Source organism: Miniopterus schreibersii, assembly GCF_964146895.1.
Source record: "Miniopterus schreibersii genome assembly, chromosome: X".
Taxonomy (NCBI): Eukaryota; Metazoa; Chordata; class Mammalia; order Chiroptera; family Miniopteridae; genus Miniopterus; species Miniopterus schreibersii.
Genome location: NC_138104.1, coordinates 14,095,414 through 14,113,799, shown reverse-complemented (window position 1 = coordinate 14,113,799; position 18,386 = coordinate 14,095,414). Strand labels below are relative to the sequence as shown.

General features: G+C 37.6%; 1 protein-coding gene across 4 annotated transcripts in view; it reads left to right on the top strand.

Moving 5' to 3' along the window:
* XIAP (X-linked inhibitor of apoptosis) overlaps positions 1-18,386 on the top strand; it is a 39,166-nt gene that overhangs the window by 8,561 nt on the left and 12,219 nt on the right. For 2 of the 4 annotated variants that reach the window (XM_081126582.1, XM_081126584.1), the window contains 4 exons: positions 12,564-13,472; positions 14,747-14,846; positions 15,857-15,935; positions 16,626-16,668. In XM_081126582.1, coding sequence (XP_080982708.1) covers positions 12,596-13,472; positions 14,747-14,846; positions 15,857-15,935; positions 16,626-16,668 — 1,099 coding nt within the window. In that variant the 5' untranslated portion in view covers positions 12,564-12,595. Of the gene's footprint in view, positions 1-3,532; positions 3,734-12,563; positions 13,473-14,746; positions 14,847-15,856; positions 15,936-16,625; positions 16,669-18,386 lie in introns of all 4 variants that reach the window. The other 2 variants (XM_081126583.1, XM_081126585.1) reach the window with 2 other exon arrangements.

Genomic DNA, 18,386 nt, shown 5'->3' with positions numbered 1-18,386 from the left:
ATAGTGTCTTTTGAAATGTTTATTTTTTGATTACTAACGAGATTTAACATTTTTGTATATGTTTGTTTTGGCCATTAGTATTGGACATTTGTAAGTTTGCCTATTTTCTATTGAGTTGTTTGTCTTTTTCTTACAGATTTAGAAGTGCTTTCAAGTTTTTTCTTCATAGATTAAAAGGAGGTGGGGATAGGACACAATCCTGTTTGAGACCATTTAATATTAATGTTAAAAGCAAATAATGACAAACAGGTTTAGATAGGATATTCATGCCAACATTTTTTTTTAAATCTTTATCCGAGATCACTGATTTTTAGAGAGGGGGGTGGGGGGGAGAAAGCGAGAGAAAAACATCAATGTGGGAAAGAAATGTCAATTAGTTGCTGCCCACACGTGCCGCCACGTGGGCAGGGCATCGAACCCGAAACCTAGGCATGTGCGCTGACTGGGAAACGAACCTGGGACCTTTTGGTGCACTGAGCCACACCAGCCAGGGCAACATTTTTTATAATAGGAAAGTTGTATAGTTTTTATCCAATAGTATACCAAAGTATAGTAGCAAAATATTGCTAGCTTTCTAAATGTCCAGCAGTGAAGGTACATACCTATGCCGGTTAACATTTGTTTTTTAAAATGCTCATACTTGTGCCCGGCCAGTGTGGCTCAGTGGTTGAGCATCGACGTAGGATCCAGGAGATCGAGGTTCAATTCTCGGTGAGGGCACATGCCTGGGTTGTAGGCTCGATCAGTGACTCATCATTGATGTTTCTATCTCTCTCCCTCTCCCTTCCCCTCTCTGAAATCAATAAAGATATATTTTTAAAAAATAAAACGCTCATACTTGCTTTTATAGTCCTAGATCATCTCTGTAGGAATATACAGAAAACTGTAGGAGTGATTGCTCCTAGGAAGAGAACCAGAAGTGTAAGGTACAGGGGTGGGCTGGATGTAACTTTTGTGCCTATTGAATTGTTTGATCACTGTTTATATTGTCTCTTTTAAACAATATACATCTAAAATTAACGTTCAACAATATGGATTTGGTGAGGTTATGATACATTCATAAGGCAGGTACTTGTCATCCATTTAAAATAACATTTCTAATCCAGATAAAAATTTATGTGAGATGTTTATTATATATTATTAAGTGAAAAAAGGCAAGTTATAAAATAGCATGAAAAATAAATTCCCTTTAGAAATATTTATAATGTGTACGTGCACACAGAAAAGGTTCTTACAGGATAAATATACTAAAGTGTTCACAGCCTGGGTTGTAGGATTTTTCTAACCCCTCTCTTTTAAAAAGGAAACCAGTTTTTATTAAAAATTGTGTTGGGCCGGGCTGGCATGGCTCAGCTGTTGAGCGTTGACCTGTGATCCAGGAGATCGCGGTTCTAGTCCCATTCAGGGCACATGCCCAGGCTGCGGGCTCGATCCCTGGTGGGGATCGGGCAGGAGGCAGCCGATCAATGACTCTCTCATCATTGATGTTTCTATCTCGCTCCCTCTCTCTGAAATCAATAAAGATATATATATATATTTAAAATTGGGTTGGTATCCATCTTGAGATATTTTTCTGCCTGCTCTGATTTTAGCAAAGGTTTTGATCTGAGCTCTGAATAAGCATAAATAGTATTAATCTGTGTCGTGGATCTACAGTTTGGACTGTACATGGTTTGTTTTTGAATCAAAGACTGCTGATTAATGAGCACTATAAATTGTCTTAAGTTCTGCACGGTTTTCAGTGAAATAGAAGAGGGGAATAATAGTGATCTTGAGCCTTTTTATGCTCTTGAGTGAATTCTTGAGCCCCAAACCTATCTATTCTTCATTCTTTGGGGGGAACACAGTTCTGTAATTCGTTGAATAGATGAGGGAACGCCTTACTGTGTGTTTATTCTGAGGGAACTACACCTGTGGAGTTAGTCGTTATGAATAATTTGTCAAAGATTGGAGGTCTGTGCTCAAATTCAAGTATTACTATGACTTCCTAAATTAAGTGTAGAACATGTAATTGATATTCCTCTTGTTGGTTCTCAGTATGCCCTTTCAGGTATTTACAGAAGTAGGCTTCATGATCAAGCATACGTTTTATACAGCAGTATTAGTAAGCTTATGTTACTGACTGAGCTCATGGGCTAAGTGCTCATTAGTGCCATTCAGTTATTTGAATGGCTCTAATGCTTAAGTTTAGTGAAAGAACTTTTGATTTGATTGACTGTAATTAACCTCAAAAATGTTTTGTTGACCATTTAAGTTCAAGTTAAAAGAAAATATGCTTCACTATTTGAAGAATCTCCGAATAGTATAAATAAACAATTTGATTAAATGTTGAATTTTTATGTGAATGTATCATATCAAACTCAAAGCTGAATTTGGAAAATGATATTCCATTTTTGTTTAGAGCATTTCATTTTAAAAATTCAGCTTTTTAATACTATAATATATTTACACAGCTATATTTCCTAGATACTACAACATTGTAAATCAAAATACTATTTCTAAACAGGGAAGTAACTGGCTGATACTTCTAAGATAATTAAAAGAGGATTTGAGCTACATTGGGTCAGGGAGAATGCTGCTTATTTGACAAGATCTCTATGCTAGATCCTCTATAGAGGAAAAAGCCACTGATGAGAAAAACTTGTAATATTTGAGCAAAGAGAGAATCTTAAAATACATTTTAAATTATGATGGCGTTTTTGGTTAGCACATACAAAATTTTTATGATGTTATGAAAAAATGTATGAATCCTTTAATATTTTTTAAAGTTCTTTTAAAATATGTCTTTATTGATTAAAATCAATGAGAGAAAGAGGAAGAGTGAGGGAGAGAGAAAAACATTGATGAGAGAGAAACATCGATCAGCTGCCTCCTGCACATCCCCTACTGGGGATCAAACCCGAAACCAGGGCATGTGCCCTGACTGGGAATCAAACTGGTGACCTCTCCGTGCATGGGACAACGCTCAACCATCTGAGCCACACCGGCCAGGGTGAGTCCTATAATATTTTTGAAGTGTGATTTTAGTATGGGTTTTTACTGTTTACATGGTATGCATGTATTTCCTATTTTTGTCACATTTCCTAGGCACAACGGCATATTAACGATTTTAAGTACTCAGAATGATTTCAAGAGTCCAGGGAGGTGGTGGTTGGGATGTGGAATAATAACAGCAGTAGCCTAATAGAGGTGGTTCACCATTTATTCTTTTGCCCAATATTTAAGTGCTACTGTGTGTCGTGCATGGTTTTGGGCATTGGAAATACAAATGTAATAAAACACAGCCCTGTCATAAAGGACCTTCATTCTAACAACACACATACAAACATACAAAGCTGCAGAAATTATTAAATCTTCTTCTAGTATACTTGGGTCATCAGCAAATTATGTAGAGGATGCATGGGGGGGCACAAAGTGTAGTCATTCTGAGGTTTTGAGTGGAAAAATCAGCAAAAATGTCATAGATGAGATTCTAAAAACAACTGTTTTCTGAATTTTATTTATTTTTTAAATATATCTTTATTGATTTCAGAGAGAGGAAAGGAGAGGGAGAGACAGAGATAGAAACATCAATGATGAGAGTCACTGATCGCCTAGCCCGCAACCCGGGCATGTGCCCTGACCTGGAATCGAACCCCGATCGCTTAGATCCTAGGTTGACGCTCAACCGCTGAACCACACCCGGCCGGGCTGTTTTCTGAATTTTAAACAGATGACTTTATTACATAATTAGGTAATGTTTCGGTCAGCATGATAATAGTACTGCAGTGGGAGCTAATAGGGTTATATTGCTTGCATAATTTAAAATATATATATATATTGATTTCAGAGAGAGGAAGGGGGAGAGAGAGAGAGAGAGAGAAACGTCAATGATGAGAGAGCTGTCATTGATCGGCTGCCTCGTGCACACCTGCGACTGGGGATGGAACCTCGATCTCCTGGATCCTAGGTCCATGCTCAACCACTGAGCCACGCCCAGCTGGGCACTTGCATAATTCTTTTCATATTTTTAACATCATTGCATTAAGTTTCTTAGGGCTGCCATAACAAAGTACCATAAACCGAGTGGCTTAAAACAACAGACTTATTTTCTCATGGTTTTGGAAGCTAGAAGTCCAAAATCAAGATGTTGGCAGGGCCATGCTCTCTTTCAAGGCCCTGGGGAGAACCTGTTTCATTCCTTTCTCTTAGCTTCCGTGGTTGCCATTGATCCTTGGTACTCCTTGGCTTCTAGATGCATCATCACTCCTGTCCCTGCCTACATCTTCACAGGGCCGTCTTCCCTGTGTGTCTGTCTGTGTTTCTTCTCTTATAAGGATATCAGTCATGTAATGACCTCATCTTAACTGATCACATCCCCAAATACCATCTTTTTAAATTAGGTCACACTCCTAAGTGGTAGTTAGGACTTCACATCTTTTGTGGGGGGGCATAATTCAACCCATAACGATCATTTAATTCCCCTTGTACTGTGCTACATCAATAGAGTTACTTAAATGATTTTTCATGATGAGAGGTTAACAAAGCTCTTGGTTACAGAAATAATGTTAAAACTCATGGTATTTTAGCGTAGATTTTAAAAATTGCTTAAAATTCTCTTAATCTTCATTTCAAGTAAGACAGTCTTAAAAATTTTTATTTATTGACTTTTAGAGAGAGAGGAACATCAGTTTGTTGTTCCACTTATTTATGCACTCATTGGTTGACCTTTGTATGTGCCCTGATTGGGGATTGAACCCTCATCGTTGGTGTATCAGGATGATGCTCTAACCTCCTGAGCTACCCGGGCAGGGCATAAGCAAGGCAGATTTTTATTCTAATGTTTAATACTAAAATACATTTCTGAGTAGTGTTTTCATATTCTCACAAAAAGTATTTCTCTGCATGGGATTTTTTTCTATTTAACGTTAGAAGTTGTCTTTTGTTTTGATTTTTTTTAAATCCTCACCCAAGGATATGTTTTTTATTGATCTGAGAGAGAGAGAAACATCTATGTGAGAGAGAAACATTGATAGTTGCACGGGATGTTGTTCCAACCAACTGAGCCACACTGACCAGGGCAACATTAGAGTAGTTTTCAGTCAATTAAGACTTTATTTGTGTTTTTTTGTTTTTATCATTTAGAGAAGCTATCCTTTAAAACAGAGGCCAAAACAGAGTCATCTGATTCTTCATTGTTTTAATGGCATACAACCGTCATAAATGCATCCATACTAGCCCTACCATAAAATTAACAAATAGCTTTGGTGGGAATTATCCATAAACCGTAAGGAATTAATGTACTTTATAATATTCTTAATTTCTATATACACACATACTGTGGTGCTCACGCACATTGTACAATGATAAATACCAAAGAAATCAGGCAAAGAATGCATGTCGGTAGCCTTACTCTTAACTTGTTCTAAGTGGATGTGTGGGAAGTAGCCTAATGAAAATAATACATATAAATTCTACCTGTCAGTGGTCAGTACATCTTTTTCCTGAAGTGTAGGTGGTATTCCTAGAATAATGCCACTGAAGAAAATCCAAAATCTTTGTATAAAAAAGTGCACATTTGTCTTATATGTAAAAATCTCTTAATCTAGGTGGATTTTGTACCCCAAACAGCTCACACTACTTTGAATACATTAGTTCAAAAGCACAGCAGCATATATATAGACACATGCACCAAAAATAAAAGGAATGCTTTCCAGTGAGATTGGGAATGAGGATACGAATTAAAGGAGAGAGTCTTCTATATTACCAGGGTCAGTGGAGTTATCTGAATTTTAAAACATAAATTATACATATTTGGAATTCGTTTATAAATATGTAAGCTATAGGATGGACAAACACCAATGTGAAAAGCTGCCACAGAATTTTATAATTTAGTAGCATAGCTTCAGTGCTTCATAATATGGAAAGAAACTTATTTTAAAAAGCCAATTAGGCCCTGGGCGGTATGGTGGTTAGAGCATTGGCCCGCACACCGAAGGGTCACGGGTTCAATTCCCAGTAAAGGGCACACACCTGAGTTGCAGGTTCGATCCCTGGCCCCAGTTGGGGTGGCAGGGGCGTGCGGGAGGCAACCAATCGATGTGTCTCGCTCACATTGATGTTTCTCTCTGTCGCTCGCTCTCTTCCTCCCTTCCACTCTAAAAGTCAATGGGAAAATATCCTCAGGCGAGGATTTTTTTTAAATTAAAAAAATTTAAAAAGCCAATTGGTTTGATTTCTTAGAAGTTAAAAAATGCATTTCAGAAAATGATTTGTAACAATTAACAGAAGAACAACATTAAGAAATAAAATACTGGGCACACAAGAACTGAGGTCCTGAGAGTACCAAAAGAAATAGAATCAGACTTCACTTAGAATTTAAAGAATGTAGTTATAAAGAAAAACTTAACTGGGATCTCTGCAACAGGTTAAATATTTAACCACTTCAAACAAATGATTTGGTAATCTCACAGAGTTCTGAAAATGTACTGTAACATCTAGTTTCCACATCAAAAGCAGGTAACTTCATTAGCAAAGGTCCCTTTGTTTTAGACTTAAATGACCTCTGATCCATCAAAGTATACTAACAATTACCAAACTGTTATTTTAATAACATTTGAACAGCTTTATCGAGATATAATTCATATGCCATAAAATTAATTTGAAAGTGTACAGTTCAGTGGTGTTCATTATATTCTCAGAGTTGTGCAACCATCACTACAACCTAATTTAGAATATTTTTATTACTTTTAAAAAGAAACTCAACCATCTGTAGTTGCTCCCCATTTCCCCTCTTACCCCAGTCTTAGACAACTACTAATCTTTCTTTTTCTGTTTATTTTTATAACATTTTAACCCTTTGCGGTCGTTTGTCTACTCTCAGCCACCAAAGCTTTTTTACCGTTCCGGTCGTATGTCTGCTTTCAGCCACCACAGTAAGGAACTGTATGAATCTTAACTCTATTCATTCATGTATCAGTTCATAATTTCTCTTGTTTATCCTTCATAATCTTGCATCTTATGTATCACTGCTCTTTCAATGGAGATTAATTCCGACCAGTACGACACCCATGTCCAAATTTAATACGACCGCAAAGGGTTAACTTGCAACATTATTGTTCTCATGCCTATTCCAGGTCATTGGATCAGAGGTTTAAAAGCTCTTAAACTTGCCAGATTTACAAGTCCTGTGACACCCTCACTCAGAAAACATTCAAACGATGGTTTCCTGATGTTATGTTCCATAGTCTAAAGAGTTTTTGGCCTGGAACATGTGTTTCAAATTCTCTTCTGTTTGTGCCACTTGCTAGAGCTGCTAAACTCAGTAAGAAGGAATAAAACTGTTCTGTCCAGACTCAAAACTGAACTTGTTCTATTTGTGTCAACTATTCCAAGGACTTCGGTAGTAGGAACAGCTTTAGGAATCTTCTGTGGCTCACCATTATCTTCGATCATAATGCCATCATCTTCTCTGTCTTTGTCCTTTGGCTCAGTGTTTGGTTCAGTCTGCTGTAGATCGCCTAGAAGGCTGTTATCAGTAGATTGGCTAGAGCTTCCAGAAGCCCTACTGTTCCTAACATCATTCCCCTGGTTTGTCTTGCTGTTGTGATGAGGTTGCAGCTGTTTGCTTGATCAAAACTCTTCCTTGAAACTTCTATATCATTAACGTCTAAAGCTTCATCATTAACAGCCAATAGACTTGTGCTGTGAGCCAGACCTCCTGGAACAAGGCAGGATATGAAGATATCCCTGGGACCTTCTCTAAGCCATGCGGTATCTCCCTTAGGCTGAAACCATCCAGCTATAGAGTCCTAGGGAATGTTCAGTGTCTTTTTTTTTTCTTTAATATATCTTTATTGATTTCAGAGAGAGGAAGGGAGGGGGAGAGAGAGAGATAGAAACATCAATGATGTGAGAGTCATTGATTGGCTGCCTAGCCTGCAACCTGGGCCTGTGCCCTGACTGGAAATCGAACCCCGATCTCCTGGATCCTAGGTTGATGCTCAACCGCTGAGCCACGCCTTGCTGGGCCAGCATCAAGTTTAAAGATGAACTGTAGCCCTATGATGTGTTTCTGGGTGAATATCCACACCTGTAATTGAAGATAGGTGTGAAATCTTAGGGCATACGAGTGGCTGGATGTGGCTTTTTTCTGTGGTTGACAGGACAGTGTATTGGTTAAAACATTTTACTACTTTGTTAGCATGTTTGTACCAAAGGCACTATTGTCTGTTTCTTCCTTCTTTTGTGTAAAAATCCTAAGCAGTGGGTTGGCTGTACTTGTCATTATTTATAGGTAGTAAGTGTCCCTAGAAGTCTGCATAGCCTAATAAAATGTCAACATTAGATATCTTATGAACATGTTGCAGTAATCTAAAAAACTCCTCAAAATGTCAAAGTTCTGCTCTTTCCCTCCAGGATGCCCCTGCAGCCACAGTCATGCTGAGTGTGGGGCTGCCCCTCACAAGTGCTAGGAGCCCACGATTCACCAAATGCACCTGCGTTGGTGACTTGGTTCTCAATGCTGAGCTCCACTGAGCGCCACAGGGCTCATTGGTGGCAGGCGAAGAGGCAACTCCCTGCGGCCCCCCCTCCCTGCTTTGATGCCCCTGCGGCTCCTGTGGAGGAGGAGGGGGGAGGGGAGGGGGAGGAGGCATCTAGTCCATCCACCTTCTTGCTCTTGGCCGCCTCCCACACAGCTGGGCTCCTGGCCCAGAGCAGAGGTGCCGTCCTGAGAGACATTAAGTGAAAATACTATTAAAGACATTTTGAAGGAAAAGATCACCTTTAATCTTACCACCTTAACACATTTTACCCATTTATTAAAAAATTACCTTCCAGGTCTTGTCCATGAGTGTATGTTTTCATGCAATATCAGTCTAATGTGCATCCTATTTTATTTTATTTTATTTTAATCTTTTTTTTTAATATATCTTTTATTGATTTCAGAGAGAGGAAGGGAGAGGGAGAGAGAGAGATAGAAACATCCATGATGAGAGAGTCATTGATCGGCTGCCTCCTGCACACCCCCAACTGGGGATCGAGCCCGCAACCCGGGCATGAGCCCTGACCTGGAATCGAACCCCGATCTCCTGGATCCTAGGTTGACGCTCAACTGCTGAGCCACGCCCGGCCGGGCTGCATCCTATTTTATATCCTTTCCCCCATTAAAGTAGCTTTAATTTTGTGTATTTAATAATAAAAACCCAGGGAAATAGAAACTTTTGTAGTATATGCAGATAGTAGGAAGGTGGGTCTTATGTGTGTGCTTTTCTCTCTCCAACTGCCCATATTCCCACATTATCACTAAATTAGCTGTCAGCCTCTTCTCTTTGGTGCCTGCCCATGGCTATCTTTACCTATTTGACTAGGCTATATATATCCTGTGTGTGTATGCATATGTATATTAAGCACATCTCACATCCTGAAATCTTCCATACCCTTCATATAAACATGTACCTCTACTTGCTGATTCTTTCTTTTGCCAGTTTGCATCCATAGTGCCTTTTTTCCTAAGCACTGTTCCCCTAAAGATTTATGACTGCCTAACCTCTTTATATCGAAGCTTTCTTTAACTCTGTTTTCTCTGTGCCTTTCTTACCTTTCTGCTTACCCAGTATAAAGCCTGCATATACTTTCACAAAGAAGCCTTAAATTATCTCAGCATACTTTATTACATTCAGACCTTTTTTTATCCCAAAGCTTTTTATCACCCTTCTCCAATACCCGTACCCCATTTCATTCTGTATTCACAATTCCTGTGCTCCATATATACTTATTTTCTAAATAGCATCTTCCCTACCTTCATTTCACTTAATTTTTAAAATTCTCTCTCCCTTTCTTTTGGAGACTTCCTCCAAATCCAAAAGATGACTGCCTTTTGTCAGTCATCTTTCTTCCTTTCACTCTTAACCTCTCTAGTAATTTCATTTGCTCACATTTCTCCAAAAGCTCTCACTCTGATAATGTATATGTACTGTTGGGTTGAGTGCTTCTGAATAAATATCTGCTTTTTAAGACAGTGAAATCTAAACTATTAGCATAGAAATAACCCCTGGGAAGATGAGGTCTCCACTTGAAAGCTTCAAATAGAGATTCTCCTGCTAATAATATTGAATGATGGAGTTTTATATAACACCTGAAATAGGGTAGCTGCTTAAACCACACAGAATATACACTATTGTGAAGTGAGAATAGATTGTTGATTTTACACGTCTATCTATTTTGATTGATCTCTGAGAAATAAAGCTTATCATCTCAGAGAAGGTAATTTTCATATCAATTGTATTGAGCATTAATTCTTCAGGGTAATTACAGACTTAGAAATGTTTAATACTGTCTCAGGCCATGCCGAAGTACCTTCCAGTGATAGGAGGAACTCATTCTACAAGGCAACACAGGGCAACCCAATTCATTTTGTACTGCTATTGGTTATTGTAAGCATGCATCCTTGCAGTGGGTTAAAATCTACAGCCTGTAGTTATATTTCTTGGCTTTGATTCTGCCCTTAAGCTTCACAGAATTTGGATCCCTTTCTACATGACAGCGTCTTAGATACCTAAAGGCAGTTAATCTGTCCCCCATACTCCACAGTTTTTCCCCTTCCAAGATAAGCACTCAGCTCTTCCACCTCTCCCTCATAGGACAACATTTGCATTACTCCGATTAGTCTTTAGGGGGCATTACACTTGGTTAATGTCCCTTCTAAAATTGGTTCAGAATTTAAAATAATATTCACAGTGTAGCTGAATTGGCTCTGGATGTTGCACATCTGGACATTAATGCAGCCTAAAGTTGCTAGTTTTTTAGCAGCCATGTAGTGTTGGCTCAGAAAGAATTTGTAATTAACTAAAATCCCCATTTTAGTCTGCTTTGCTTTCACGTGACTTCTTTTCAAATCAAGTTTCCATCTTCTTTTAGTTGTGCAACAGATTTTTAAAGTCAGAATGTAAAACTTTACACATATCCCTGTTAAAATTTCTCTCATTCGCCTGTCAGCCAGCCCTGGTTTCTTTAGATCTTGATTTTTGTCATCCAGTTTATGCTGATTCAACAAAGGGCCTGGAAGCTAGTGTCAGAATATTTTCAGATATCTGAGAAACAGTCATCAAAAGTCATGGAGACTTCCAAAAATTGTTGTATGCAGATATAACTCAGCTCTTGAGGTATATATGAATTATAGCATTGCAAATTGACAAGGCCAAGAAGGACTGATGTCCATTGTCAGCCTGCAAGACAGAGGCCTTGTGTTGAACGTTCTAAGAGAGGTGGTCTTCCAGGGCACACTATGCCAGTGTAATGCCAAAAGAGCTGGTTATTCTTCCTAAGAAATCAGTTAACTCACTGGTGAAGCAGAGGCAGAGTCATTGTGACTGTTCTTTTATTTTGCTTTTGACAAGCAATACTGAGTACAGTGTTAGGAACTGTGGGGGATTCTGGAGAATCATGGTTGCCTGAGGCAACCCTGATTTCCACCTTTTGTCCCAGGGTAATTATTAGGAGCATCAGTTTTCACTTTCAAAAAGTGTCTAGGTTTGGCCCTGCGGGGCGTGGCTCAGTGGTTGAGTGTCGACCTAGGATCCAGGCGATCGGGGTTCGATTCCTGGTCAGGGCACAGGCCGGGGCTGCAGGCTCGAGGCAGCCAATCAATGACTCTCTTATCATTGATGTTTCTATCTCTCTCTTCCTCTCCTTTCCTCTCTCTGAAATCAATAAAGATCTATTTAAAAAAAAAAAAAGTCTAGGTTTGGAGTATAAATAACTGGCCATCCTTCTCATAACCCAACTAGTTCCTTTTAGGTTTTTTGTTTTTTTTTTAATCTGGGTTAAATATTACACAGCTATAATTTGGCAGATCTAATGAGGCTGCAGTGGTACTTCTTACATTTGAACTTCCTTGATCGTGGGAAGTTGATAGCAAAAGTAACTACGCATAATTAGTATTCCTCCTGAGCCACCCTCTAGAGGGCAGTATTATATACATCTAAAATCCAATTTCAGCAAAAAATGGCCTCTTTGTTTACGCATGAAAATCAGAAACTTTTGATGTTCTTAAAGAACCCATTGGAACCATTATTGTGAATAACTTATCTTTTGTTAAGCAAAAAAGCAAAGAAATACTAAGATCAATTCATTAGCATTCTGAACATTCTTTTTTTAAAATTGTAGAAACTGAACTTTGATGCCTTGAATCTGTAACAATCCATTATAACAATTATGCATAGACTTTAAGAATCTGCATATTTTATGCTTCTTTCATGTTTTTCCTAATTAATGATTTCACATGGTTAATTTTAATATATTCTGCATCACAGTTTCTATATTTATGTAAAATAAGCACTTAAAAATGAATAGTTCTGTTCTACTTGCTTAAATATTACTTTCCTCTAAAAGTGAAAACAAATGCTAGTTTTTACTTTATGTCTTGACTCATGTGGTAATATAGAACTCTAGAACTAGAATGTTTCTTAGAGGTTGTATGATTGATTGTATGTCATGAGTGGGTAATTTGTTAGTTCCTAATATCAAAAGTGATTGCCTGTGTTTCACATTTTGGCTTTCCTAATGTAATGTTCTCTTTTTAGAAAAGGTGGACAAGTCCTATTTTCAAGAGAAGATGACTTTTAACTGTTTTGGAGGATCTAAAACTTGTGTACCTGCAGACACCGATAAAGATGAAGAATTTGTAGAAGAGCTTAATAGATTAAAAACTTTTGCTAATTTTCCAAGTAGTAGTCCTGTTTCGGCATCAACGCTAGCACGAGCTGGTTTTCTATATACTGGCAAAGGCGACACGGTGCAGTGCTTTAGTTGTCGCGCAGCAGTAGATAGATGGCAATATGGAGACTCAGCAGTTGGAAGACACAGGAAAGCATCCCCAAATTGCCAATTTATCAGTGGCTTTTATTTTGAAAATAGTGCTGCGCAATCTACAAGTTCTCGTATCCTGAATGGTTCGTACAAAGGTGAAAATTATCTGGGAAACAGACATCATTTTGCTTTAGACAGGCCATCCGAGACTCACGCAGACTATCTTTTGAGAACTGGACAGGTTGTAGATCTCTCCGACACCATATACCCGAGGAACCCTGCCATGTGTAGTGAAGAAGCTCGATTACAGTCATTTCAGAATTGGCCAGACTATGCCCTCTTAACCCCCAGAGAGTTAGCTAGTGCTGGACTCTACTATACAGGTATTGACGATCAAGTGCAGTGCTTTTGTTGTGGTGGAAAACTGAAAAATTGGGAACCTTGTGATCGTGCATGGTCAGAACACAGGCGACACTTTCCTAATTGCTTCTTTGTTTTGGGCCGGAATATTAATACTCGAAGTGAATCTGATGCCCTGGGTTCTGATAGGAATTTCCCAAATTCAACAAATCCTCCAAGAAATCCAGCCATGGCAGATTACGAAGCACGGATCATTACTTTTGGGACGTGGATGTACTCTGTTAACAAGGAGCAGCTTGCAAGAGCTGGATTTTATGCTTTAGGTAAACTTTATTATAAAACCAGGCTATTAAATAACTTTCCAACTATCCCAGGGGTCCTAAATAGTAAGTAGATTCCTTTAGCCCCCTGAACTGGTAAATATTTAGGTGTAGGCTGGCATGATTATGTCACTGTTATTCTGTTAACCCTTATGATGAATATGTGATGTAACCACTGAGTTGATGTGAAAAAGACTATATTATGAGTCATGTTTATCTTCGTGTAATTGTTTTTTGGAGAAGGATGACATGCCAAAGATGATAGGTATCCCCGATAAGAGAATGAGTCTGATAGTAATACTGATTATAATTTATCGAGCGCCTGCTTTACATGCTCAATACGCATATCACATGCATTTTCTCTACACCTCTTAAGAAGAGTTAGCATTAGAGAGTTGAGTTTGGCTGATAGTAAAATTGGTATTAAAATTGATAGTTGCCTTTTGTACAGAGATTATATATTTGAAAGCTGCCCTGTATGATGCCTTATTTCTTCAAATGGATGCTTTTCAAATGGACTACCATAGACGTGTCAGGAAGAGCCAGTAGTGTGATGGCTTCCAGGGATATTCAGAAAAATTATACCATTATATATTGGGTCCATTTACTTTAGGATTTGCCAAAATATCAAGTATTTCAATATTTTATTTACATAGTATCATACAGCAGTTTTGAAGGTTAGTGTCATGTAGCTATAACTTAGAGAAACTTATCTTACAATTTTATTATGCATTAAACATTATTATTGAAGTTTCACAGGTTGAAAAAGTATAGTATTGATGGCCTCAAATGACATGTTAAAAAAGAACATGGCCATTGTAATTTTCCGTATAAAAATTGGGCAGTTTTACTTTTGTCTTCTATAAAATACCTCAAGTTGAATCAGTGAATTCAGTTTGTATTTCCTCCTCAAATAATCGTATCTATTATTTAGATGTGAATTTGAATGTCTTCTTTCAAGCTAAGAGATTTTTATGTAAATTTAGAAATGCTTAATTTCATGGTATTAAAAAGGTACTTTTTTATTGGTTGATTTTTTATTTTTTATTTTTGAGAGGGGGAGAGGAAGAGAGAAAGAGAAACATCGATTTGTTCCACTTATTATGCACCATTGGTTGATTCTTGTATGTGCCCTGACCGGGGATCAATCCTGTAACCTTGGCATAATGGGACGACGCTTTAACCAACTGAGCTACCCAGCCAGGGCCTATAAAGGGTATTTTGGTGTAAGCTTCTAATTGCACAAAATACATGTATTTTTACTTATGTTTTCTTAGGTGAAGGTGATAAAGTAAAGTGCTTTCATTGTGGAGGAGGGCTGACTGATTGGAAACCCAGTGAAGACCCTTGGGAAGAACATGCTAAGTGGTATCCAGGGTAAGGTATTTAAATGTTTATTCAGTGACAGCCAACTTGGACAGTATGCAATGGGAAGACTTGAATAACTTTTCACCTCAACTATTTTTGCCTTCCCAGGGCTTGAAATTCACACCTGGTTTGTAAAAATGGGGTCACCTACTTTATAGGAAAACACCACCACCTAAGCCTTCTCTGGTGATGAAAACATTGTTACTTATGTATTATATTTATGACATTCAGATGATTCCATTTCTAAACACCAAATTAGGAATGTGTACTTTAGTTGTTGGAAGTAGGCTCTTTTACAATGGGCTCACATTGCCAAAGAGATTCCTTAAGAACCCATCACACCCTTTAGCAAACATTACTGTTTCTCACTGATTCTAACACACGGTTGTTTACATTTCCAGATCTCTGAAGTCAGGATACATCTGGCGGTGGCCTGTAATTTAATTGGCAGCATTGGTACATAAAATAATAGTGCTTCCTGCAGTCAGTGGCATCTTAGAGTGATGGTGACATACTCTAAATGTCTCTGCCATTTTGCCTCTTTAAAATAAAGTAACAGATATAGATGTGATGTGCATTTTGATCTACAAAATAGTACAACTTAAAACTTCAAGCGACCATTCGAAGATAAACCTTAACCTTAAACAACCTTAAAAGGAAATGTCGAAAGCCTAAAGAATTCCTTTTAAATGCACAGTTGATTAATCTTCTAAATAAAACTTGTTAAGGTTATTTAAAACTTGATTTTTAAATGTTAAGGTGCTAATTTAATAACTTGCTTAAAAGTTGAAAGTTCTCAAGTTGATATTTTTTGATCTACTAACATTACGATAAGTAGCATAACAAAGGGAGCGTATTATTTTAACCTTAAAATGACAGTTGGATAGGGAATTGAGTAACATTTTCTTTTGTGGCTCCTTAAAAATAATGGAAAGCAAGTTGATGGGATTAGGGTGATAGAGATGACATCATACACTGTACTAATTTTCCAGCTACTAAAGTTTAACCTTCTTATTTAGGTGTAAATATCTGTTGGAAGAGAAAGGACAAGAATATATAAACAATATTCATTTAACTCATTCACTTGAGGACTCAGTGGTAAGTCAGATATTGTAGAATATATTTTTTCAGATATTATGTAATTTGTTTGCAATAATTTCTTGGTGTAAATTCACAGTATGGTATTTTCTAATAATAATGTACGGTGAGCCTTAAAGGTGAGATCTTGAAAAGTGTTCTTTGTTCTTAACCTGAAGCAAATGTGTAAAAGGGGGATTAGGATGGACTGATTTGGTATCACTGTAGGCAAAAATGGTCTTGAAGAACTAAAATACTTGAATCTCTCAGTCTTCCGAAATTTGACTTGTGTACAGTGTGTTTTGTACTCATAGTTTTAAACTTTCCCCAGACAATAATTAAGATCTCAAAACGGTATCTAAATTGATATTGTCGCCTGGGGTGCCTGAGGCATCAGTACCATGTGAAAAGACCCCTGGGGTAGAATGGGAGGTCAGAGTTGCCATTATGGTTCTGCCAGGAACTATATTGCCTCAGTCAAGTTGTTTAATCCTCCCAAGTGTCAGCTTCTTGTCTGAAAAGTGAATGGCTTGGGTTAGATGATCTTTTAAGTTCCTTCTAGCTTCATCAGGCTATACCTCTTGTGAATATTCATATGTTGAATTGGAATAAAGACAGTTTTTAAATTCATGATTAATGTAACTTTTCAAATTGAGGTAATTGCCTTCTACCAAAAAGAATTTTAACTTATAATTCATATTTCTATTTTAGGCAAGAACTGCTGAAAAAACACCATCAGTAACTAAAAGAATTGGTAAATATGCTTATTATAATAAATGTACTTTTAATTTCATTGCCAACTTATACTTGTTATTTATAGGGTAGAAAGATAAACATATTCTTTCAGGTTCACCAAGGTGTATTTATTTGAGATGAGATTGCTATAAACTTAAGAAGTAATGAAGCACCTATAAATTTCAGTAGGATATTTATATATTCAGAATATTCCTACAGAGGTTGGACAGTTAGCTATTCCAAGTTTGGGAGGAGCAGCCATAGGTTATCCATCACCACTCTGTTAACATCACAAAAGTAAGGATTAGATGGATTTTTGTCCCTGGGGCTGTTTTAGTTCGCCAGGATCGTGAATGCAGAGCTCTGCTAATGTGCCATCACCATAATGAACCCTAACCTGCCTCCTTATTTACTGCATGCCATGTTGTGCCTTCCCCACCTTCTTCACAGAGGCGTACGGTTGGGTTTGCTTATTTCCTATTACCTCACAGAGAGGTAGAAGTTTTTATCACAAAGATTATTTACTCATCGTAGATATCTTTAACAACCAGAAAGTAGGCAGAGAAAGATAGTATGTTAAGGGAAGGTGTCATAATCCCCACATTTCAGATGAGGAAACAGAGTCAGAGAGGTTAAGTGTTCTGTCCACAGTTACATTACAAATCATTAGTGGAACTAGGACTGTAAACAAGGTATTCTGAGTCCTACATCACACTACAAGTCTCATTCTCAACTGAGGCATCATATTTCAAAAACAGGAGAAAGTTTAATTTAAAATATGTCTGTGATTCCCCATGCCCTATACTCATAGCATCGTCTGTTTAGTATATTAAGGATTACAAGGCAAGAGAGTACTGTATATTCATAAATAAGCCTGAGAAGAGCCACTTTAACATGATTTTGTAATGGGAATAAGTAACACAGGTTAAGAAATCATTTGTTCCAGCCTATACTTTTGAAATTATCCAGAAACAAAGATTCTGTAACTTCTCTTGATAATCAAACTTACAATGCATACTGTTCTTTTTATGACTAATGAAAGTCTTCTTTTGGTTTAGGATTAATGTTTTTAAATTAGATATAATTTATTTAGCAAAATTTTCACCATTATAAAGTATACACTTTGGTGGTTTTTAGTGTATTCACAAGGTTGCGCAAGCATCACTACTATTTAATTACAGAAGATTATCATAACCCCAACGAGAAACCCCATACCCATTAGCAATCACTCCCCCTTGCTGCCTCCCACACCCCCGTCCCCAAACAACCACTAATCTACTTCTGTCTCTATGAATTTGCCTATTCTGGACATTTCATATTAAATGGAATTATAATGGCCTCAAGGTTCACCCATGTTTTAGTACTCAAATATGAATATTTCTTTTTTTTATGGTGGAAAACTATTTCTTTGTATGGATAATATACCTTATTTATTCATTCGCCAGTTGGTAGACATAGCTGATGCTGCTATGAACATTTATGTACAAGTTTTTGTGTGGACATGTTTTTAATTCTCTTGGATATATATTTTGAGATGGAGTTGCTGGGTCATGTGGTAGCTCTTTATGTTTAACCTTTCAGTAAACTGCCAATTTTCCAAAGTGGCTGCACCATTTTACATTCCCACCAGCAGTGTTTCTCCACATCCTTGTTAACACTTGTTATTTGTCTTTTTATTACAGCCATCCTAGTGGGGGTAAAGTGGTGCCTCATCTGGGTTTTGATTTGTTTTTCCCT